The 23,011-nt window shown below is 51.8% G+C and overlaps 1 protein-coding gene across 3 annotated transcripts; it reads left to right on the forward strand.

The window, feature by feature from the left end:
* The first annotated feature begins 774 nt into the window (after positions 1-774).
* NLGN3 (neuroligin 3) lies at positions 775-22,798 on the forward strand. 3 transcript variants are annotated; one of them, XM_020882981.2, is made up of 8 exons: positions 775-917; positions 3,374-4,030; positions 4,672-4,731; positions 8,644-8,703; positions 10,345-10,494; positions 16,744-16,929; positions 19,581-20,370; positions 20,996-22,798. In XM_020882981.2, the coding sequence occupies exons 2-8, from the start codon at positions 3,574-3,576 to the stop codon at positions 21,837-21,839; spliced, it is 2,547 nt and encodes an 848-aa protein (XP_020738640.1). In that variant the 5' UTR covers positions 775-917; positions 3,374-3,573; the 3' UTR covers positions 21,840-22,798. The 3 variants fall into 3 exon arrangements, with proteins under 3 accessions (XP_020738640.1, XP_020738641.1, XP_020738643.1); XM_020882982.2 differs by lacking the exon at positions 4,672-4,731; XM_020882984.2 differs by lacking the exons at positions 4,672-4,731; positions 8,644-8,703.
* The last annotated feature ends 213 nt before the right edge of the window (positions 22,799-23,011 follow it).

The following is a 23,011-nucleotide window of genomic DNA, read 5'->3' on the forward strand; positions in this document are numbered from 1 at the left end:
AGCACCAGTCAATACCCAAGTTACAGAAAAAAGTCCTTCTGAGGTCCATGAAGCCCTTGCTCAGATGGGACTTACTAAATTTAAGAGTAGTATGCACAAGGAGAGGAACTGTCCAACAGGATAAAGTTGAACATAACTGACTGAAGCTTTCTTCTGCCCTGTGTTATCCTGACAAAAACATTCTGAGGAACTATATGGGTAGAGGCTTGGCTGGGATAAGGGACACTCAGAGGGGCTTCGGATGGGGGCCTAATGGAACTGGACAGGTGCCCTACACACAGAACACAAGACACTGAGACAGCCGGGTCTGGAGTAGGAGAGACTGACATGGTTGGACAACTGGCATGCTGACAGCCGGAGTCTGACAGACCCCAACAGAAAGGAACAACACTGATCTTTTTGAGAGTGACAGGATGAGGGCAAAGTGCACCCCACACATACACACCTATTGTTAGTGCTTGAGTGGTGTTGGTGCTGAGGAGAGGTGAAGGATACCAAATGGGCTGGAGGCTGGTCTTCATGGAGTGTGACTGAAGACTCCTGCAGGCAGTGCCTCAGTTTCTCCCTTTGTTTTGAGGTCTCAAGCTTTGAAGGTCAAGTTTGAACTAGCTGCCCTGGAAGATCATCTGTCTGTGATTTGACGGATGTGTGAGAGAGAGGATGGGGAGAGTGCTTGAGCCTGGGAGGAATTGGGCCATGCCCCAGGACTTGAGCCATCTCTGGCACAAAAAGAGTTAATGGCAGGGACCGCGCCCCCCCTTGTCCGGGCACGCGCAGCGCGCCCCCTCGGTGCGCGGGCACAGCAGCCAGGCTGCCGGAGAGCAGATCTCGGGGATTCGGGTGCGGAGCCCTTGGCCTGGAAGCGATATGGGTGGTCCGTGGCCCGGTTCAGTCGCTCGCAACAGCCCGGGGAACAGGTGAGGCCGCCTGCCCCGGTCTCTCATCCTCTAGCTGCCCATACCTTGCCCCGATCCTATCCCTTCCCAATCCTGGGGTGCTCCACTTCCCAGCCAGTGCACCCCATCCTCAACCCTATGTTCTCCATCGGCACCCCTGACCCCCCCAATCCTCCCCCGCATTTCCCCCCCACCTCCTTCCTCCCTGAATCCCGCATCCTTATCATCCTCCCGCCCATGTCCCTCTATTTCCACTGCCCGGCCTGCATGCTCATCAAAATACCCCTCCTGAGGGCCCCCTGCCCCGTTTCTGTTTTGCACATTGCCAGTCCCCCCTCCCCCGCAGTGCAGCCCCATCCTTCTTCCACCATAGCATCTCACAGCCAGACTCCCTCCCCCACTCTCTGCAGCCCCCCCCCAACGGAGGCCTTTATCCTATCCTCCCCCATTCCAATGCAGCTCCATCCCCCAATACCATTCAGAACCCGCAAAGCCCCCAATACTGCAGTTCTCGACACCAGTCCATCCCTGCACAATGCCCCCCGCCCAATACTGCTCCAGCCCAGAGTACCCCCAGATGCTTTCTGAGCCCCGGCTTTGCCGCCTCCCCTTGTCTTCTCCCAAATTGCAAGTTGGACCAGGATGGAGATCTTGGCCTTGGGGACTCACAGTGGGTCCTAGGGTACAGAGGGCGTTTGGGGGTCGGTTGATTTGTCTAGGTGTTCACGGGGGAAGGGCTGCAGGAAATTGACTCGTAGGAGAACAGCATTTGGTGCTCAAGGGTTACTGGAGAGGGAGGCATCTCAAAAGGGTTAATGGAATTTGCGGGGAGGGGCGGCACTGAGGGGGTTAATTGTGGGGGGGGGGTTGCTGGCGGGGAAGCCGTGTGAATGAGCGGTCTGTGCCCCAGAGTTGCCATGGAGACGGTGAATGGGGGGATTGTGTGAACTCAGCTGCGGACTAGCCCCCCCCCACCATACACACACGCACACCCACTCCCTCCTGCCCCACCTCCCTACTCCTACCCTTTCCCCTCCTCCCCCCACCCGGGTGCATTCTGGGCAGTGTCTGGGATCTAACCACCCATACTTTTATCCCCATTTCCTCTGAGCCCCCCCTTTAGTCTCTTTGCCCACCCTCCCTCCTCCTTTTTCTCTTTCCCTCCCTCTTCTCTCTCTTTTCCTTTCTCCCTCTCTCTTCTCTTTCTTTCTCTCTCTCTCTCTCACACGCTCCCATTCCCCTCTCTCGGTGGCCGGGCGTTCCCATTCTCCCTCCCCCACCCCTTCAGCCAGTTCTTAAAGGAGCAGGCCTACAATCTTGGAAGGCGGGAGAAATAGGGGGAAACTCAATTGTGTGTGTGTGTGTGTGTCCATGAGGGAGTGTCTGTGTGTGCCTGTGTCTGTGTGTTGACTGTACAGCTGTTGTATCAGAAGGCCTGTGTGCCTCGAGTGTGTTGCTATTTCTGCTTCTGTCTCCACCTATGTGTCACCATTATGCTGCCTCTGTCTCTGGATATTTACCTATGTGGTATGTGTGATTAGGTTTCTGTGAGTCTCTGTGTGTCTCTGAATGTATCTCTCTGTGAATTTCTGGCTCTGTGAAGCTGTCTGTCTCAGAAGGTGGGACTATATGAGGGGGTCTCTGTGGGTTTGAAATATATGTCTCTGAGTGAATATCACAGTGTCTGTGATCCCAGCTTTCTCTCTCTCACTCCCTCTTGAGTCTTTGTGAGTTTATTTCTGTGAGTCTCTGAGTGTGTGTCCCCCGCCCTCCATTGTTTATTTTACACTGGCTGAGCATCAACAATGCCTAGGGTGCTAGGCAGACTGCTTTCTGCCTCAGTTTCTGGCACCCCGTGTGAATTAGAGATAACTGCCAGAAAGGACTGATGCTTAAGTATTTGGAAGCAGTGAGGGCTGTGGAGAAATGTACAGGAGGGCCTGGGGACTCTCTTGAATGTCTGTCCTGCCCCCTGCCCTGCCAGAGAGAGAGGGGGTCTCTCTGGAGGCCCCTTTGCTTACGTGATGCACATTCCCTTATTCTGCCTTAGTCCTGGAGTGAGGTGCACAATCCTACCCTCTCCTGACATGGAGGACCCTATGGGGGTTATGGGTCTTGGAGGCTAGAAGCTCAGTGTCCAGGAAGAGTACCCAGGAACTTGAGCTCCACTTCCTGTTCCCCCACATGCTACTCTGGCTCCAGCTGACCCCAATGAACTCCATTGGCTGAGAAGTTGAAGTTGGGGGCTGGCAACTTACAGTGGCAACAACTGTCAATCTCTCCATCCCCTTGGCTTTTCCAACCACTTCCCCGGGTGTAGTGAATGGCTCTGAATGGCAATGTGAGGGTCCTTGGAATCCCAGGTGTGAAGAAACCTTTCTTAACTGTAGAACAGCCCGAGCACAGTAGGGCCCCAAAGACCCACTCCACGGTCCTCCCAACCATCTTGGATGACGCATACTTCCCTCTTTCCACAGGCCTGTCTGGCCCTGAGGGAGTCCCCTTTCTGAAGCTGTGGTGCTCGGACGACCTGCTCTGTACGTTGCCGGGCACCTGTAGGTGTCCCTCGAGAGTTCAGTTTTGAGGTTCAAGTCAGTGTGGCCATGAAGGGGCTGCCTGTTGGGCTGATGCTGTGACCCTGGAGTCTGCCTCTCCTGCCAGTCCCCCGGCCCGGAACATGTGGCTGTGGCTTGGCCCACCCTCGCTGTCCCTGAGCCCCAAGCCCACAGTTGGCCGAAGCCTGTGCCTCACCCTGTGGTTCCTGAGCTTGGTGCTGAGGGCCAGTACCCAGGCCCCAGCACCCACAGTCAACACTCACTTTGGGAAGCTAAGGGGTGCCCGGGTACCATTGCCCAGTGAGATCCTGGGGCCTGTGGACCAGTACCTTGGGGTGCCCTACGCAGCTCCCCCGATCGGCGAGAAACGTTTCCTGCCCCCTGAACCACCCCCATCCTGGTCGGGCATCCGGAACGCCACACAGTTTCCCCCAGTGTGCCCCCAGAACATCCACACAGCTGTGCCCGAAGTCATGCTTCCTGTCTGGTTCACCGCCAACTTGGATATCGTCGCTACTTACATCCAGGAGCCTAACGAGGATTGCCTCTACCTGAACGTCTATGTGCCCACGGAGGATGGTGAGTGCGGCCAGGCGCTATGCCCTCCCTGCTTCCCACCCACCCCACCGTGTTTGTGGCTGGCATGTGGTCGTGTGCCCTGAAGCATGCATCTGTCTGTCTGTGAAAAGGCTTTTAACCATCACTTGGCTTGGCCTTCCTCTTCCTCCTCCCTGTTCTTTCCTCTCCCAGCATTGTCTGAGCTCCCATGTGTGAGTGACACTGTTACCACAGGATGGGCCTGGCCAGGCCTGAGAGCTTTGACAGGTCTAGGGCCAGATGCTGGATGGGGGTTCCCTGGGGGAGTATGGGTCACTGCTGGCAGCTTCCCCGCGGGAGGATGCTGGCTCCACCGGGCCCCCCTGTTGCCATTCCGCCTGCTCTGAGAGGTGGTAGGTGTGTGTGGCCAAGGGAGCTGGGTGTGTGTGGGGGGAAAGGGGGCAAGCCTGGTGGGCAGTGCTTAGGTGCCTCCTCTTTCACTAGCTGATGCCTCCTCCCGCGGGGGTCACACTAAGGTAAGTGAGAGAAACAAGGAGATGGTGGGACAGGCTCTCTGCCATGTGCCGCCTGCAGAGCAGCTCTTGGGGCCTGGGGGGGTGGGGGGGTGCATGCCCCTGGGCAGAGGCCTCCTGTTATTTTTTAGTTTTTTATTCATTTTACAGTAAAGCGGATTTCCAAGGAATGCGCCCGAAAGCCCAACAAGAAAATTTGTAGGAAAGGAGGTAGGTAGCCAGCCGGCGGGGAGGGAGAGAGAGAGAGAGGGAGGGCTGCCTGCCCACCTGCCCTTGCCCCTGAGGACCCAGCCTTCCTTCAAGTAGCCCAGGCTCAGGGGGCGGTCAGTGAGCAGGCATAAGTTCCACCTCATCCAAGGGCCCCGGCTCCCCTCAGGGAGGCTCTGGTGGCCTAAGGCAGGTTCAGAGCAGAAGCAGCAAAACCCCGTTTCTTTCAATCTTCCTGGCCCCCAATTCCACCCTAAAATGTGTGCTGAAGACAGAGCCAGTGCTTTCCTCCAGGTCACCCCAGGAGAAACTCTAAGCCGCCAAAATGGAGCCAGAGGCTCTGCCATTTTCCTGGTGAGGGAGCTGCCAGCTCATCCTTCTGTGCTCTTTCCCAGGTTGAAAGTTGAGATTCAACTCTCCAGCCCTGGAGCTTAGACCAAACTGTATCCAGGCGTAGTAACCCTGCCACCTTGTCTACCGCCTCTGGCCAGGGCATAGCTGAGTGCCCCTGGCTGGACTGGTGGCAGACCTTGGGAGGTCTCTGGGAACTGTGGACTCTAAAGGAGGCACAAGATCTCAAATTTCAAGTTGGCACTCTTGCCAGGAGGAATTTGTCCCCCCACCACCTGTATAATAACTCTTCCTATTCCAATACCACTTTATGTTTTCTGCAAAGCATTTGCATACTTACCTCAGAAAAGCCACCCCCCTCCCTTCTCTGGAAGCTTATAAAGCACGGGTTGGTTTCTCAATTTTACAGATGTGGAAACAGGCCCAGGGGAGTGACTTGCTGCTGCTCAAGGCCCCTTCCCTGGTCTGTGGCAGGGCCTGGACCAAAACCTGGGTCTCTTGACCCTCAGGGAAGTGTTCTTTCCACTGTAGCATGCGAGGCAACTCCCATCTGGTCATTCCCACCTCCCCGACTCTGAAACAAATGGTGAAATACAGATGGGGTGAATCAAATTGGAAGCAGTAACAGACTAAGGAACAGGTGGAAAATCACAGCCTGGTCCCTACAACCCTTTGGCAAGCTTGGAGTTTGTTTTCCTTTGAAATCATAGGGCAGGGTTCCCCCAGGTGCGGTCATCAGGGACTGGATATTCCCTACCAAGTAAGAATCTCTTGGGAGAAGAGCCCAGAAATGTATGTGTTGTGCTTTTGATGCACACTGAAGCTCTGAGGGAGGTCCCCTGCCCCAGAGATAAGCTTTCCACCACCTCCCCACACCCAGCTCAGGGCTTCGAGCTCAGAAGGCAATCAGTAAACACGCTTTTGCATGAATGAAGATAGGAGATGGTGGTGCTGCGTAAAGAGTATGGGTCTGGGAGCCACAAGCCTGGGTCCCATATCAGCTGCTAACTCACAGTGAAGCCTTAGACAAGTCTTTTCCTTTGAGAACCTCCGTTTCTGCATCTGAAGGGAGTAGGGGACTATTCCAATCTTAACATTCCTTTAACCTGTAAAGGAATTCATGAAGAGGGTCTGTTAAACCTGCTTCTAGTAGTTACTTGCTTACTTGGGTGTGGGGATGGAGGGGGAGGCGATGACATTAACCATTTCCTAGGAGCAGTTGGTCCCCCAGAGCACCAGTAAGAGGCTAGGGCAGTCCAATCCAGTCCTGAGAGTCCAGACCTGGAAGCACCAGTCAAGTTCAAACATTTACCAATCGTGATTGTTGACTATGGGCAAGGCCATGTGCTAGGTGCTGTTGGGATGTGGAGGGATACGAGGTAGAGGAAAGATTTAGAAATAACTAAAGATTCGATCGCTACCCTGAAGAAGCTCATAGGCTAGTGTTGAAACTCAGCTGGTTTAGTGAAGCCCCACAGGCCAAGCTGGGAAGTGGGTTCCAGACAACATGGGAGAGGGCATCTGGTCATTTAGCTGCTCAAATTAGTTCCCTATCCAGGGCCTGTTGGCCATTTGGAACAGATTATAAAAGCCTGCCTCTTGGGGGAGACCTGTCCCCAAAGATGGTTATCGGAGTGGTGTGTTCAGGGCAGGCAGGGCTGGTTGGGCACCTGCAGCAGCACAGTACCAGACTGGGGGATGGTGGTCTAGTTGGTCCCTGGAGGGCCGGGGACAGGCATGGCAGTGAGGAGTTGCTCAGTGAGTGTTATGCAGAGGGAGCAAAGCATCTGTACAAAGGAGGCTGGGATAGTGCAGCAAGCCAGGGACATTCCCAGAAGGGGACAAAAGGGACACATCTTTTAAGTCAGGGTCCAGAGTAAGTGAAGAAATTCCTGGGGAAGGTGTGCCCTGTCCCCCCACCTCCATCTCCATCAAATTGGAGGGAATTCATGTTTAAGGATGAGTGATTCCTTGCTGTTTGAGGATGGGGTGGGGCTTTCTGCTGCGTGGGTGATGATGCCCCAGGCCCCACAGGGTTTCTGAGGGCAGTGCTGTCGTCAGGTGTTAAGGCGGTAGGCATCACTGGAAGTTCAGAAAGCCAGAGGCAGTTTCTGCCCCTCAGGCTGGGCTCTTGCCCTAGTTGAAAAGTTATTTTATAATTTGAAGGCGGCTCCTGTTTTGATTAATAGCTATAAGGGAACCCAGACCAGCTGAGAAAGAAAGCTATTTGCTGCCTCCGGGCCAAGCGTATCTGATGTCTTAGACAAGAGGATAAGCCCTGGGGTACCATAGAATGACCTCTGTTTCCACACACTGATCAGCACCTGGGCGGTGGGTCTTCTTTCTCAAAGCCATTTTCAAGATGAACTTCTTGTCTTAGAATGGGAAGGAGAGTTGGTGCCAGCTCAGCCAGGTCCTAAACTTCTCTCCTCTAGTTTCTTCTTTTCTCTTATTCCCTCCCTTCCCCCTTCCCCATGCTCCACCTCTTTTCCTGACTTATTTTTTCCCTTCCCTTTCCCTATCCCAGAAAGGTGGCATGGTGCAGTGGAAAGACCATGGGCTTTGGAATCAAGCAGACCTGGGTTTGGATCTCACCTCTAGCACTTCCTAGCTGTGTGATCTTAAGCAAGTCACTTTGCTTCTCTGATCCTCAGTTTCCCCATCAGTGAAACAGGAATAAAGATAGTCCCTCCCTCACTGGGGTGTAAGGATCAAACAATATGGCAGAAGTAGAGTGTCTGGCACATGGTAACCATTCGGTACATGGTAGGAACTGCTACCATCATTCCCATCTCTGTTTCTCTCTCTCTCCCTCTCTCTCTTCCTCTCTCTCATGTCCCTTTCTCCTTGTCCCCTTCCTTTTCTTCCCTCCCTCCCTCTCTGGCTCTCTTTCGATCTCAGAGCAATGCTTGCTGCTCTCAGGCCTGGTTCCTGTGGGCAGGAACCCCATTTGCCATTACCCAGAGCAGGTCCCAGCGAGAAAGAGCAGAGGGAAAGCTTCATCTCCCAGTTTCTCCTGTGGGAATCAGAATCAGTTGAGACCCAGCTTGAGCCTGCCCACTGGACCCAAATAGCTTAGGGCTAGGGTCCCTGTCTCTGCCCTGACAGCTCATGTCTGTAGCTACACGGTGGTGATGCCGCCTCTCACCCTTGGCGCCTGCCCCCACGCTCCAGCTCAGCTGGCCTGTGTACGCATGCACAGCCCCTTCCACCTGGGAGAAGGCCTTCCCCTGAGATGGTCTCCAGCTCCATGCCCTGGCCCACCTGCTGCTGCCTCCTTCCTAACTGGGAAGGTGGTTGGCTGAGACAGGCTTTTGGGGACAGAGAGGCAGGTAGGGAGGTGCAGTGAGGCCAGCACAGCAGGGGCCTGCAACACCATCATCCTGATGAAGGTCTGGGCCTCAGCCCACCCATTCCCTCAGTTCTTGCCATCCCTCCTGCCTGTCCTGGGCCCAGGCCCAGAGCTGGCTTGCTGGGCCACACTGCAGTCATGCTGTTTTTGAATTCTCTCTCTGTTTTGTTCTCTGTTCTGTGCTGTTGTGTCTCCCCGTGTCTGGTCCCCAGGATCCGGCGCTAAGAAACAGGGCGAGGACTTAGCGGATAATGACGGGGATGAAGATGAAGGTATTTGGGGGCTGCAGGGCGTGGCGGCTGGTGCATGGCACAGAGCCCCTCCCCCTCTCAATGGGGAGAAGCCCCGTCTGTCTGTCTGTCTGTCCGTTGGTGTGTTTCTGTTCCTGTACAAGGCCGTTGGGCTGTTCATCCATCTTTGGCCTGGTCAGCCACTGGGAGTTTCAGGGTGACGGACACGGCTGGCGGGAGCAGGGAACCACGAGCAGAGCCATGGGGTCCCCCAGTGCCCGGAGACAGCTTCCTTCCCCATCTTCTGTGGTTCCTGGGCACCTGCCCCGACTGAGCAGCAGGGAGAGTGGAGAGAAAGCAGGACTGAGGAGGGTGGGGGGTGAGGAGAGGCGCAGAGGAACCTGAATGGCAGGAGCCCCTGTGTTTTTGTGGGGAGGTTGGCTCCTGGGAGAGGGAAGTGAGGAGTGAGGCAGTGATGACCGCAGGGGCTGGGGAACAGCGCCACCTAGAACCTCCTTGGCCTTGGCACAGAAAGAGAGAGATGGCCAGGGGTCAGGGGCTGTATTAGGTTCAGGATGGCCACGAGGACCAGGCTGAAACACCAGGCTGAGGCCAGTACACCACAGACCAGGCAGTGGATGGCATAAGATCCTTGGGTGATGGTTGAACCAGTCTTCCTTCCTCCTCAGGAAAACAGGTTGTGTTTGCGGCAGCAGAGAGCATTCCCTTCTACCTCCATGCCCCGGCCCCCACCCCTGGGGGCCACACAGCTCAAGGGGGCCCACTGGTGGCTGGTAGGGTGTGCTGGGGCAGCGGGGTGCAGCCTAGCTCCCAGGCCGGGGGTGGGGGGTGTGCTGCCGGTGTAGGCGATCAGCCCTGTCCCCGCTTGGGATGGTCACGGCTTGGGAGCAACCGCTTAAAAATCCCTTGCTGAGTGGCCTCTATGGAGGCTCCATCTTCATCTCAGAACTGACTGGGGGTGGGCTTTCTCATTCTTAGTTCTGCCCCCACCTCTTCCCCATCCTCAGTGTTTGCAGCTAAGTCTGCCTGATGTCCAGGGAGAACGGGGTGAATGAGCACATGGTTGAGAAACCATGTCAGTAAGGTCCCCCCCAACCCCATCTCTGCCATTCTCTCCCCTGTCCCCACATTTTCCCTTGTTCTCTTCCTGTGCCACCCCTTATCCCCACACCTCTTGTCTCTGTCTGCACTGGGGGGCCAGCTGCTGCCAATGGCCGTATTTCCATGTAACTGGTCTAGCCTTGGGGGTTTCAGGGCTCCCCAGCACCTGTTCTCTAAAGCCATGTCAGGTCCCAGGACTCCTGGGTGCCCAGGGCAGGGACTCACTGATCCAGCTAAGGGACCAGCCCTTTCTCTTCCTCCTGCCCCATCCCCCAGGGCTCAGCCACAGCCTCTGTAAAACTCACTGTATCAGGCACACCTGGCTGCCTTCAGCTGGGAGGCACTTGAAACCAGTCTTTAAAAACATCACCAGAATCTGACTTTCTCTGGCCGATGGCCCAAGCTCTGGGCTGAACAGCCCCCTGAGTCCTGCCCTCAGAGATGGCAGTGGTGTCCTGGAACCTGGGATAGCTTTGCTGCCCGCACCCCACCCCAGGGCTGGCGGGGGTGGGGGAGGAAGGGCAGCCTACCCAGCCTGTATCTCAACCCTTCTCCTTGCAGACATCCGGGACAGTGGCGCTAAGCCTGTCATGGTCTACATCCATGGAGGCTCTTACATGGAAGGGACAGGCAACATGATTGACGGCAGTGTCCTGGCCAGTTATGGCAACGTCATCGTCATCACCCTCAACTATCGGGTTGGAGTGCTAGGTATGGTTCTCTGTTGGATACCTAGAAGGAAGCCTGAGCTCTCAAGGAGGAAGGATTGAAGGCTGAGGAGTTGAGAACAAGCCCCTGGGTTCTCTAGCTGGTGCTAATGACAGTGGTCACAAGGTTGTTATCCATGGTCTTACCCAACTGCTCGGAGCTTATGCACATCCCTAGGTCCTTTCCTAGGGATGTTGAGATGCCATTCGAAATTCAGTTCAAACTTCACACCTTCTCTTAGGCCTCAGGCTAGGTCTCTGCTTCCAGATTTTTGCATGGCTGAGTTTTGTAAAATCAATTTATTTTCTGGTGTCCTGTCCTTATCCCTACTCTCCCACCCTCACATCCCTAAACACCCTATACATACATAGATATTCCTTTTAGTCAATCACACATCTGCACACCCATATACCCTCACATGTCCACATGTCCACACGGCCCACATCCATCCCCATGTGTCCAACTATTTCTCACTTCCACAAACATACACACACACCCCTACATCTACAGACCCCCTCACATATATGCACATTCTTCCACCACTCCATATACACTCCACACATATATTTTTCCCAGCGCACATATCCAGATACCCGCATACCTCTCTGTACTCCATATCCATACCCCACATCTACACAGATTTTTCTCACCTTCCATGCGTACACACACACACACAGGTTCTCTCCACATCACTGTATCTACATCTATGCCCATATACACCACATGTGCCCACTTCACGCTTCCCTCTATCCCCATAATGCACTCTACACAAAGACCCACACCCTGGGTCCATAGCCACACCCAAACCCCATGCATATGTATAAGGGCACAGATGTAGATATAGCGATGTGAAGGGAAAGTCTGTGTGTGTATATGTGTTTGTGTGTGTGTATACATGGGAGGTGAGAGAAATCTGTGTAGATGTGGGGTATAGATAAGATGTGTATGAGTAAGGAGTGTAGAGAGGTGTGGGGTATCTGGATATGTGTGTAGGGGAGACTATATGTGTGGAGTGTATATGGAGTGGTTGGGGGAATCTTCTATACATACACAGATCTATGTCCCCCCTACACACCCCACTTCTGTATCCACTCTCCTCTAACATCCACACACACGCGTATGTCCCTCAGCTTCCCTACATAAGGAACCAGTGTTCCCCTCCCTACACATATAGGAGCCATACCTGCAAGTCCACACCTCCCCACCCCAAAGTACACAAATACTACATATATCCCTCATATCCCTGCTTCCACATGTACATACACATCCCATGCTCTACATGTAATATATGTCCCCCCCTTATACATCCCCCCTTATACACAAATCCACAGACCCCCATGCACATACCCACACATACACACGTATATATGCACACATACTCTTCCTATACACATCTAGCATATATATGTCCAATACATATATGTATACATATTCCTACCCCACAAATATACATGCATCCATATACCCACACCTGGTCATCCATATCCATACATGCATACACACTCAGGCACACCCCACACTTACATACCCCATATACATACACTACACATTTCTTCTACTCTCTCTACACATATCTCCATATACTCCTATCCCTTACACCATTGTGCTCCCACACATGCACACTTACTTCTCAAATACCTCCTCATACACACCCTTATCCCCTTCCCACACATACTTTGTCACCCACGTGCTTATTTTGGAGATTTGGGGTGCCCCTCTGCCCTGTGCCTTCCTTGATAACTGTTAATGCCTGACTGTGGCCAAGGTCTTGAGGTAAACAAGTGCCTCAGAGAGGGCAATCAAGCACACAGGCCTCTGAGGGTGCATGCAGCCTCATACCCTTGGAGTGGCACAAAGAAGCCAACTTCCTGCCTGGAAGGCTGGCGTCCTCAGAGTCCCAGTGGGGGTCAGGGCTCTTTGTCAGGTCTGCAGGCCTGGGTGCTGAACCAACAAGTAGGCCTGGCTTCTTCAGGGCTGGTTGGCTGATGGGACCTTATTTTCATATACTTGTGAATATGTAGCTTTGCCTGTTCGAACCTCAGAGGCCCCAGAGCTGCATTTCACTTGTGGGTGCAGTTCCATACACAGAAAAGCCACCTCCTGTTGACTTCCCCTTAATACTACGTGGGATAGCAAGACATCTTTTGGGGGTTCAGGCTGGAGAAATGATATTCCCTGAAAAAAGTGGAGCCTGTGTCCCCTTCAGCAGATCCAGATACTAGATGTGACGTATGTGGGGCATCTCCCTGATCTCTCCACAGTCTAGTGGGCTTCAGGTTTCATAGTTCTGCCACTGCTCCTGTGGCTCTCGGAGTTGCCCCTGACATCATGGCAAGGCTCTCATAAGCTGTTCTGTCCCATTGAGAAAGAGGATTGGAGTCTTTTGACAGTAAAAATGGTACCATGCAGGTGGCTGTAAACCCACACACTTGGGCTGCCCAGTGCCTGAAGAGTAATGAATATACAAATGTAATCACACACAGATATGCAGGCACACATGCATGGTTGTTGAAGGCCAGAAGTAATTTTGTTACTTTATTTTCTAAATTAGAGTGATAGAAAATGTTCGACTCAGCTGCTTTTTAAAAATGATCAACACAAAGCTCCATTCTCTAAGGACCAATGGAAAGCACAGAGAATACTAAGAATATGCTTCAGTTCCAAATTATCTGACCAGCTGGGATGAAGGCAAAGAGAGAGTGGAGAACTGGGGAAATGAGGGGAGAAAAGTAAGAAAGGGAAGGAAAGGATGGTAAAGAGAAAAGAGGATGAGAGTGACACAGAGAAAGGAGGCAGAGGAGAGACTCAGGATTTGAAGTGTCACTTGGGAGCTGTGGGCTGCAAGCTCCCTGTGATATCCTGGTTTGATGATTACTTCACAACCCTCCAGTTGCTCTAATCCTTAAGCTTGTATATCAGAAGTTTTTAACCTTTTGGGGAGTCTTGGACCCCTTTGAAATTGTGATAGAAATGATGGCCTTCTTACCCCAGAAAATGCTTGCGTGCATACACACACACACAAACACACACAAACTTATAGAAATTATTTCATGGATCCCACTGAAACTCATCCACGAAGTTCAGGTTAAGACCCCGACCACCACCTTACAACCTCCTCTCGTTTGCATAACCAGAACAGCACATCTTGGGTTTTAAAAAAAAGCACATTTTTTAAAATGTTTATTTTAAAAAAATAAACATTTGTATTCTTTGGACTTAAATAGTTAATGATCAAAATAATACTACCCAAACCTCAGAAAGAGCCATAAAGTAAGATTTGGCCAGAAGTTTCCCACTACCTCTTGTGTGCCCTTCAGTGCCTGCTCTGGAACACAGATGTAATCAATAAGCCACTGATTGGACCCTGGATACATAGGAGATGTTTTTTTCTCTTGGCGCTAGATATAGAACATGGGTTTGTCCCTGTTTCTTGGGGATTTTGCTGTATAGCTAAGGCTTTGTTGTTTTGTTTCCCAAAACATGTGACCAGTTTTGGACCTTAATTATATGCATTCATTCACTCTCCTTCCAATCAGCTTCTCCAAGCCCTGAGCCCAAACAGACGGTTCCCTCCAAGGCGCTTTTTTAGACATCTTAGGTGATGCACATATTTTATTAGATGATGTCATAGGCGAGCCCATGGATCCCATCCAAGGCAGAGAGGTAGCTATAACTTGAAAAGCCCCCACTGGGCTTGAGACCAACAAAAGAAAGGGACCCCAGCAGGATATAGGATGTGGATATCCCTGGGGCTGAGGAAGTAGGGGCTTGCTGAGTTTTCTTTCAGATTTCAGAAATGAATCCTACATCCTTGCTCAGGTACCTTCAGGCAAACTGAAAACCTGGTAAACATCAAGCCATGGATGACATATGTATCTGGTTTTGATACAGTGTACCAGATTCCCCTGTCTTCTGTTGACAAGCAGCTTACCATGTACTGCAGGATAAACTCGGGCCCAGGGAGACTGGCTCAGATTTGCTCTAGCAGTTTATGGAGTTGGGTGTCTCAGCCCTCATTCTCACATGGTTTCTCTGGATGACTTAGTTACTGGGGAACCAGCAGCAAATGACTGCTCTTCCAAACTGCCAGGTTTTTTGTGTTTGTGGTCAGTGACATTTACTGTATCATCTGCCTGAGCCTGTTGGATAGAGCACTTCAAGCAGGACGCTTGCAGTAGGATGGTTGACATGAAGTCATCCACAAGCTTCAGTGCCTCTTATCCTGAGGTTCATGGGACCTGAGGGAGCAGAGAGTGATGCTCAAATCCTCCACTCAGCCCTTTCAGGCCTTTGTTCCCAATCCAGGAAATTGGTACATCTTGGAGAAATCTACTTTACTACATCCAAATGCAGGCTCTCCCTGCTGATTAGGACAGGTGTATTTGACACATTTCACTGAATGATACCTTGGCAAAGACCAAAGCCAAGTCTGCTATTGCCTAAATAAGAGACAAGGCAGAGAGAAAATGGGGGAAGGAGAGAGGAGGGAGGACAGGCAGGCTAAGAGAAATACAATGATTTTTGCTAGAGGGTCTCAAGGCTTGGACAGCCAGGTTGGATCTTGGTCAGCATACTTTTCAAGACTTGCAGGAGCAACTTCAGCTTATGAATGGGCCAACAAGAAGCTGGTTCCCTTGTCTAGAGGCACAAGAGCTCCTCCATTCATCCTCATTCAGGCGTTCTCTAATTCCTTCTCATTTCCTCATTGGGAACCTGGGGCTAAAGAGGGCTTATGACTAGGTCCTGAGAGGAATAACTAAGTACTTTACATACTTAATTGCACCAAAGGTAAATTAATAACATACTTGAAGAGGGTGAAATGAGCTCTTTCACAGTAGCTAGATTCAGAAGGACTCAAGAAAGACAGTGATGAGGTCTTGTGCCCGCTTGAGTCTGTTTGAATTCAGCTTCTGCCCGTGGTCTACCAGGCCCATTGGAGAACTCTCTGCGAGCTGAGGGAGCCTCCTCAAACATGGCCTCCCACAAAGTTGATCCCAGGGGCTGTGGATGAGCTTTTAACTGTGGAGTTAAAAAATACTGACCCAGGTATAGGTTTTCAGTGTGTAAGAGCACCACAGCTATCCACCTGGAAAGAACCTTTCCAAAAGCCTAGGGCAGGAGATGATAGCCTTTCAAGGAGCCTAAATACCAGGGAAGAGGATGAAATGAAGCAGCAAGATCAGACTAAAATGGAAGCAGGGTGGGGTGGGGGGAATATAGGACATCTCTGTGGGATAGCCAGCAGGTGGGTGGGAAGGTAGTCGCCATGGCAACAAGTCTCCACAGCAGCAAATCCCAGCAGGTGGGTGGGAAGGTAGTCTCCATGGTGACATGTCTCCTCAGCAGCAAATCCCAGTGGGTGGGCGGGAAGACCTGTTTCTGTGGTAATGAGCTGCACTGACTTCCCCATTTCTCCACCAGACGAAAAAGATGGTCTAACCCAGTGGTTTTCCAACTTTAGCAGGCATCAGAATTACCTGGAGAGCTTGTTAAACATAGAGATTGCTGGGCCCCACCCCCAGAGCTTCTGATTCATTAGGTCTTGGAGGATGGGAAATGAGGACCTGCCCTGAGAATGAGGAGAAGGGGGCATCTGAGGCCCTGGAAGGAAGTGGAAATGGACAAGCTTGGATAGGGGGTGCCAGGAGGGCTTAGGGATTATAGTCTCTTGGAATCTTCACTTCCTCCAGAGACAGAACAAAGGGAAAAGAGAAGTAGCTATAGATGTATAGTGTGCTGAGCATATTTGAGATGCCTATGCTCATTTTATCCTTGCTACAACCCTTTGAAGTATTTTATCTCCATTTTACAGGAGAGGAAACTAGAACCCAGGGATTTTCAATAAGTTGCCTAAAACTACATGGCCAGTAAATGGTAGAGCCAAGGTCCCTGCTCTTTCTACTCTGTCTTGACAGGTGCTAGAGTAATGTATCAGTTAGCACATCAAGGCAGAGGATGCTGGATACTGGCCATTTACAGTTCCTGCAGTTTAAGTCTCCCAACTGGAGGCTTCCCTTTCAGACAGTCTGGAGACCCTGCCTTCCAAACTGGGGAATGAGTGGGAGGTAGGGAACTGATCTTTCCTAGAGTGATGGTGCTGGACCTTGCAGAAAAGAGCAATGGTTAATGCTAACTGGGTGAAAAGAGCTACGCTGCATGCTCATCCTCCATCCTCATGCCCCTGACAGTCATCGTCATCCAAATGCTCCATCCCTCCACCTTCACTGTCCTTGTGCCCTTTATTGAATTCAGGTTTCTTGAGCACTGGTGATCAGGCTGCCAAGGGCAACTATGGGCTTCTTGACCAAATCCAGGCCCTCCGCTGGGTGAGCGAGAATATCGCCTTCTTCGGTGGTGATCCCCGCCGTATCACCGTCTTTGGCTCGGGCATTGGCGCATCCTGTGTCAGCCTCCTCACGCTGTCGCATCATTCTGAGGGTGAGTAGCTCTTGGAACAGCACAAGAACTAGCCAAGTGCTGGCTGCTGACCCTGACCCCAGGCCCTCCAGGCTCCGGGGTGCCCAGCTTCATGTCCCAAGAGCACCCAGGGGAAACAGCAACCCTCACCTACCAGCTCAGTGTCCCTTTGGGGAGGAAGTGAAAGTGAAAGTTGTGTCTGACTCTTTGCGACCCCATGGACTATACAGTCCATGGGATTCTCCAGGCCAGAACATTGGAGTGGGTAGCCGTTCCCTTCTCCAGGGGATCTTCCCAACCCAGGGATCTTCCCACATTGCAGACAGATTCTTTACCAGCTGAGCTACCAGGGAAGCCTTCTTTGGGGAGAAGTGGATGGGAAGTGTTTCTTTAGGGGAAGATGTATATCTCCCAGTGTGAGAGAGGGAAGGAGAGAATCCCATTTATATCTTGAGAAAGGAAGGTTCTCTTTGTGATGTGGGAGTCTTATTGAGGAGTGTGGGAGTAGGATGTCTCTCTCTCTCTCTGAAGGGACACTGACTCTTTTTGGGCAGGGGAAATCTTTCTGTGTGGGAAGGACACGTGACTTCGGGTAGAGCTCTAGAGTGGAAATTAGTTTTTAGGTGTAAGAAACACTCATTCTCGGCCTTCATCTCTGAGGAGCAAGTCTGTGTAAGACAGGAACTGCCCTTGATGGGGGAGACAGGGCCAAAGCCAGCATTAAAAACCTGTGGGTGAGCTTTGTTTGAGGGATGGCAAGTTCTTATCACACTCCAGACCAAATCTCTCCCACCGCCAAGCTGTATGACCCCAGCTAAGGGAGACTTTAATTTTTAGCCTGATGGGAAGCCTCTGCCAGTGACCCTTCCAAGGGGGCCGAACAGACCCTTTTTTGTGTTCGGCAGGAAATGTTCTCTTCACCTGTGGACTATGAGTACATGCTAAGTTGCTTCAGTCATGTCCAACTCTTTGTGAACCTATGGACTGTAGCCCACCAGGCTCCTCTGTCCATGGGATTCTCTATGCAAGAATACTAGAGTGGGTTGCCATGCCCTTTTCCAGGGGATCTTCCCGACTCGGGGACAGAACCCGTGTCTCTTACATCTCCTGAATTGGCAGGCGGGTTCTTTACCACTAGCGCCACCTGGACTCTAAGAGCCCTTTATGCCTCTGAGAGGCAAAGATGAGCTTCCCAAAATAAGTGTCCTTCTCTAAAGTAAGGAAAACAATGAGAGAGAACACAGTTTTTCACTGAAATTCACCTTATGAGTTAGTGATATTCTCACAGGAAGACTTGCGTTCTCTCTTTGAAGAAGGCCTGTCTCTCTGAGGGAGAAAAATCACCTTTTCTGACCTAGAAATTCTGCCTCCGTCCCTCCAGGGACTCCATGAGTGAAGACTAAGGTAGGAAGTAGGCAGCTTAGAATGTGTTCCTAGGTGATGGTACGGGAACAGGAATTCCTTTTTTCCATCAAGGAGAGTGAAGTGACGAGTGGTGAGGGTGCCTCTGTCCGGAAAGAGGAACAGTGCCTCCTCTGATTGGGGACTATTTCCCTGGGAGGAGAAAGCCTTTCTTGGTGTGGTGCTAATTCTCTGTCTCATAGTGGGCCTGTGTCCCTGGCAACCTGACTGCTTTAAAGATTTATTCTCTCTGTCTTTCTGTAATTGATTAATGGAGAATAATCTTTCAAAAAATGAGGCTTTCTTATGTAGTTATCTATATTTCTCTCCCTCTCTTTTTCACCCATGCAGACTCCCTTAAACTCTCTTTCACTCTCTCTTTTTTGTGTGTGGCCATGTCATATGGCATACAGGATGTTAGTGCCCTGAACTGGGCTCAAACCCGTAGTCCCTACATTGGGAACACGGAGTCTTAACCACTGGAGCACCAGAGAAGTCCCATAAACTCATTCTCTTAAAGGAATAGAACTGTGCTCCTGTGGGCCAGATTTTCCCTTACTTGGGAATATTGAGGTCAGAAAAAGAATGATACCTTTTTTCCATAGAGGGGAAGAATCATCTATGTTTTGAGTTTGGGGGACTGGCTCCTTCTTAGCGAGGGGAAAATCTGGACCTGAGGCATCAGTAGCTTCAGGAAAAGGAAAGTCCCTGTGGAGGCTACAGTTTGGGAGGGCACATGCCCTGGAGACCTTCAGACCACGGGGCCTTTGCCCTCAGGAATCCTTCCCCAAACTCCCAGAATGTGAAACTCTCTCCTGCCTGCATTTCTCATCCCTCATGAAAAAGACCCCTTTGTGGTGGAAGCGCCAGCTCCCTGGTGGTGTGCTGGCACAGAGCTGGGCCCAGCTGGGCAGGAAGCAAGAGGGGAAGAAAAGGAGAGATAAAGAGAGGGAGCCTAAGGAAACTGATGTCTGGGACCCAAGGGGTTAATTCTTCCTGGCATTTCCTTAACCCCCAAGTTACCAACCATCATCCTAGAATGAGGAGACAAGAAACAGGCAGGGGACCAGTCAGGAAAGGAGCCCAACAACCCCTCCTCTGGTCCTAACCCATCATTCCAGCAAAAGGGTTATTCCTTCTTCACAGCCCATTCAACCCAGAGGGCGACCTCAGTAAAAAAGGAATGAAGAGGTGTTTGATCTGTCCCACAGGGACAAGGCCTAGGCCATGAGTGACATGATGATCTGACTTGGTGGTATCTATTTTCTAAGGGCTTTTCCAGAGGGCCATCATCCAAAGCGGTTCTGCTCTGTCCAGCTGGGCTGTGAACTACCAACCAGTGAAGTACACCAGCCTGCTGGCAGACAAGGTGGGCTGTAATGTGCTAGACACAGTCGACATGGTGGACTGTCTTCGGCAAAAGAGTGCCAAGGAGCTGGTAGAGCAAGACATCCAGCCAGCCCGCTACCATGTGGCTTTTGGCCCAGTGATTGATGGTGATGTCATTCCTGATGACCCAGAGATTCTCATGGAACAGGGCGAGTTCCTCAACTATGACATCATGCTAGGTGTCAACCAGGGTGAGGGGCTCAAGTTTGTGGAAGGGGTGGTGGACCCTGAGGACGGTGTCTCTGGCACTGACTTTGACTATTCAGTCTCCAACTTTGTGGACAATCTGTATGGCTATCCTGAGGGTAAGGACACCCTGCGGGAGACCATCAAGTTCATGTACACAGACTGGGCAGACCGTGACAATCCTGAGACCCGTCGTAAGACACTGGTGGCACTCTTCACTGACCACCAGTGGGTGGAGCCCTCAGTGGTGACAGCTGATCTGCATGCCCGCTATGGCTCGCCTACCTACTTCTACGCCTTCTACCATCACTGCCAGAGCCTCATGAAGCCTGCTTGGTCAGACGCAGCTCATGGGGATGAAGTACCCTATGTTTTCGGTGTCCCTATGGTAGGCCCCACTGACCTCTTCCCCTGCAACTTCTCCAAGAATGATGTTATGCTCAGTGCTGTTGTCATGACCTACTGGACCAACTTTGCCAAGACTGGGTAAGGAGAAGGTGGGGGTTCTTCTACTTTGGGACCCTAGTGTGCCCTCCCCTCTGCTCCTCTACCTAAACCTCTTCCATCATCTCCCTTCCTAAAACAGTCCCCAAATCTTGACTGGTAACCCCTTCATCCCTCTCCATACATCCCCTTATCTAGTCTTTCATGCCATTTCCTTCCCTTAAAAATTTTTGTTGCGGCTCAGAACTTGGTCAGCATTAGGATCAAGCAGGAATGAGAATTACTGGCATAACTATGGGGTTTGAGTTTAGATGGTAAGAGGCCGGGTGAAGTGGGAATAAAGTACATTCAGAAAGCCTTTAAAGGGCTCTTGGAAAAACTGGGCAGCTGAAAAGATTAATGGATGCTCTGTAACTTGTGAGAAGAAGCATCCTATAGCTTGATCTCAGAGGATGGGTGCAGGGGAGGATGTGATGGTTTCCATGATGCCATGGGCAATAGAAGTTCAAGGTCTGGGTATGGACAGGGTGAGGGACCCCAGAAAAGATGGAAATGGTAGGACATTCTGGACTGGGGAAGGGGTTTAGGGCTGGGTATGAAAGGAAGAATCTGGGCCTTTTCCTCATTAAATAGAGTGGTGACCCCAGATTTCCATGTGGTATTTCAGGGATCCAAACAAGCCGGTCCCCCAGGATACCAAGTTCATTCACACCAAGGCCAACCGCTTTGAGGAAGTGGCCTGGTCCAAATACAATCCCCGAGACCAGCTGTACCTTCACATCGGGCTGAAGCCAAGGGTCCGCGATCATTACCGGGCCACTAAGGTGGCTTTTTGGAAACACTTGGTGCCCCACCTATACAACCTGCACGACATGTTCCACTACACGTCCACAACCACCAAAGTGCCGCCCCCGGATACCACCCACAGCTCCCACATCACCCGCAGGCCCAATGGCAAGACCTGGAGCACCAAGCGGCCAGCCATCTCCCCTGCCTACAGCAACGAGAATGCCCAGGGGTCCTGGAACGGGGACCAGGATGCAGGGCCACTCCTGGTGGAGAACCCACGTGACTACTCCACTGAATTAAGCGTCACCATCGCTGTGGGGGCCTCCCTCCTGTTCCTTAATGTCCTGGCCTTTGCTGCTCTCTACTATCGGAAGGACAAGCGACGTCAGGAGCCCCTGCGGCAGCCCAGCCCTCAGAGGGGAGCCGGGGCTCCTGAACTGGGAGCTGCTCCCGAGGAGGAGCTGGCAGCACTGCAGCTGGGTCCCACACACCATGAGTGTGAGGCGGGTCCCCCCCACGACACCCTGCGCCTCACCACGCTGCCTGACTACACGCTGACCCTGCGGCGCTCCCCTGATGACATTCCACTCATGACCCCCAACACCATCACTATGATCCCCAACTCCCTGGTGGGGCTGCAGACATTGCACCCCTATAACACCTTTGCCGCAGGGTTCAACAGTACTGGGCTGCCCCACTCACACTCCACCACCCGGGTATAGTAGCTCCAGCCCAGAGCACAGCATATATCCTGGTTCTACCCCTCCCAGATCCACAAAAACACATGCACACACGCACACACACACACACAGTCACGTGCAGACATCTATGTATACGCACGCACCCACACCCAACAGCAGACCCACGTGCACAAACATAGACAGGTATGGACATGCACCCGCATGTGCAACAACACAAATAAGGAAGTAAACCTGAACAAGTCCTTCAAATGGAGACACACATGAGTCCTTGGGAAACTGAGGACCCATGGAACAGCAGCTGAAGCCAGCTCCCAGACCTGACCATAGACACTCCCAGGGAGCCTGAAGCACCAGCTGGATACCCCTTGGTGCTCGCCTTCCGCACCTCTTGGAACTGCACCACCCACCAACTCCAGACTTGGGAGCTTTAAAGAGCAGAGTAGCTCTTTCTCCCTTAGACTTGGTCTTTTTTCTGGGTCTCGTTTTTGTTGATTTTTTTAAAAAAAATTTGGAACAAATGTTTCTCCAACCCATGAGTGCAAAGAGGCTCCAGAAGGGGGGGCTCCAGGCCCAGGTCTCTCTGGCTTTGGAACTCCCATTGCTCACACAATGACTGAGGAACGTGAGCCCCAAGAAAGAAACAGATTCAAGCAAGACCATGGGGGAGAAGGAGGAAGGGGCTGTCGCTGGATGGGGTTGGAAGGCCTAGGGGACAACTCACCAGTCACCTCTATCTCTGTGGAGGGCTGTGGAGACCACAGGTGACCTGCGTTCCCCAGGAGCATCGGCCTCCCTAGACCAAGGGACCCCAGATTTGGTGAAGGAGGTTTTGTGGAGGCCATGTCATTATTGGGGGCCCTGGGTGTAAAGCTGGGTCCTACCTCTGCCCTTGGGGTAATGCTATCAGAAATTCGCCCCATTTTCTTTAGAGTCTCTTTCGTGTATGTCATTTCTCTTTCAAAAAGACGGTGTTTTTTGTTGTTGTTGGCTTTTTTTTTTAAAAGAAAAGTTCTTAAAACACTAACGGAAACCCATGGAGTTTGTCCTTTGTAAAAATTTTAAACACAGTGTCTTGATATAAAAATAAAAAATCCAGTTAGCACTCCCAAACTGCCTCCCTTGCACAGGCCTTGCCCTGACAGACCTCCTGGCAGGGCACCTCTGCGGGTGAGGACTTGCAGTCTCCCTCTGCA

Source organism: Odocoileus virginianus, chromosome X (assembly GCF_023699985.2).
Source record: "Odocoileus virginianus isolate 20LAN1187 ecotype Illinois chromosome X, Ovbor_1.2, whole genome shotgun sequence".
NCBI lineage: Eukaryota > Metazoa > Chordata > Mammalia > Artiodactyla > Cervidae > Odocoileus > Odocoileus virginianus.

What these genes read in the sequence shown, in the direction of transcription:
- NLGN3 (XM_020882981.2), top strand. Translation starts at nt 3,574, where the DNA reads ATGTGGCTGTGGCTTGGCCCACCCTCGCTGTCCCTGAGCCCCAAGCCC. An exon ending in CTATGTGCCCACGGAGGATG is followed by an intron (nt 4,031 to 4,671) that starts GTGAGTGCGGCC and finishes TTCATTTTACAG; the next exon opens with TAAAGCGGATTTCCAAGGAA. An exon ending in TGACGGGGATGAAGATGAAG is followed by an intron (nt 8,704 to 10,344) that starts GTATTTGGGGGC and finishes TTCTCCTTGCAG; the next exon opens with ACATCCGGGACAGTGGCGCT.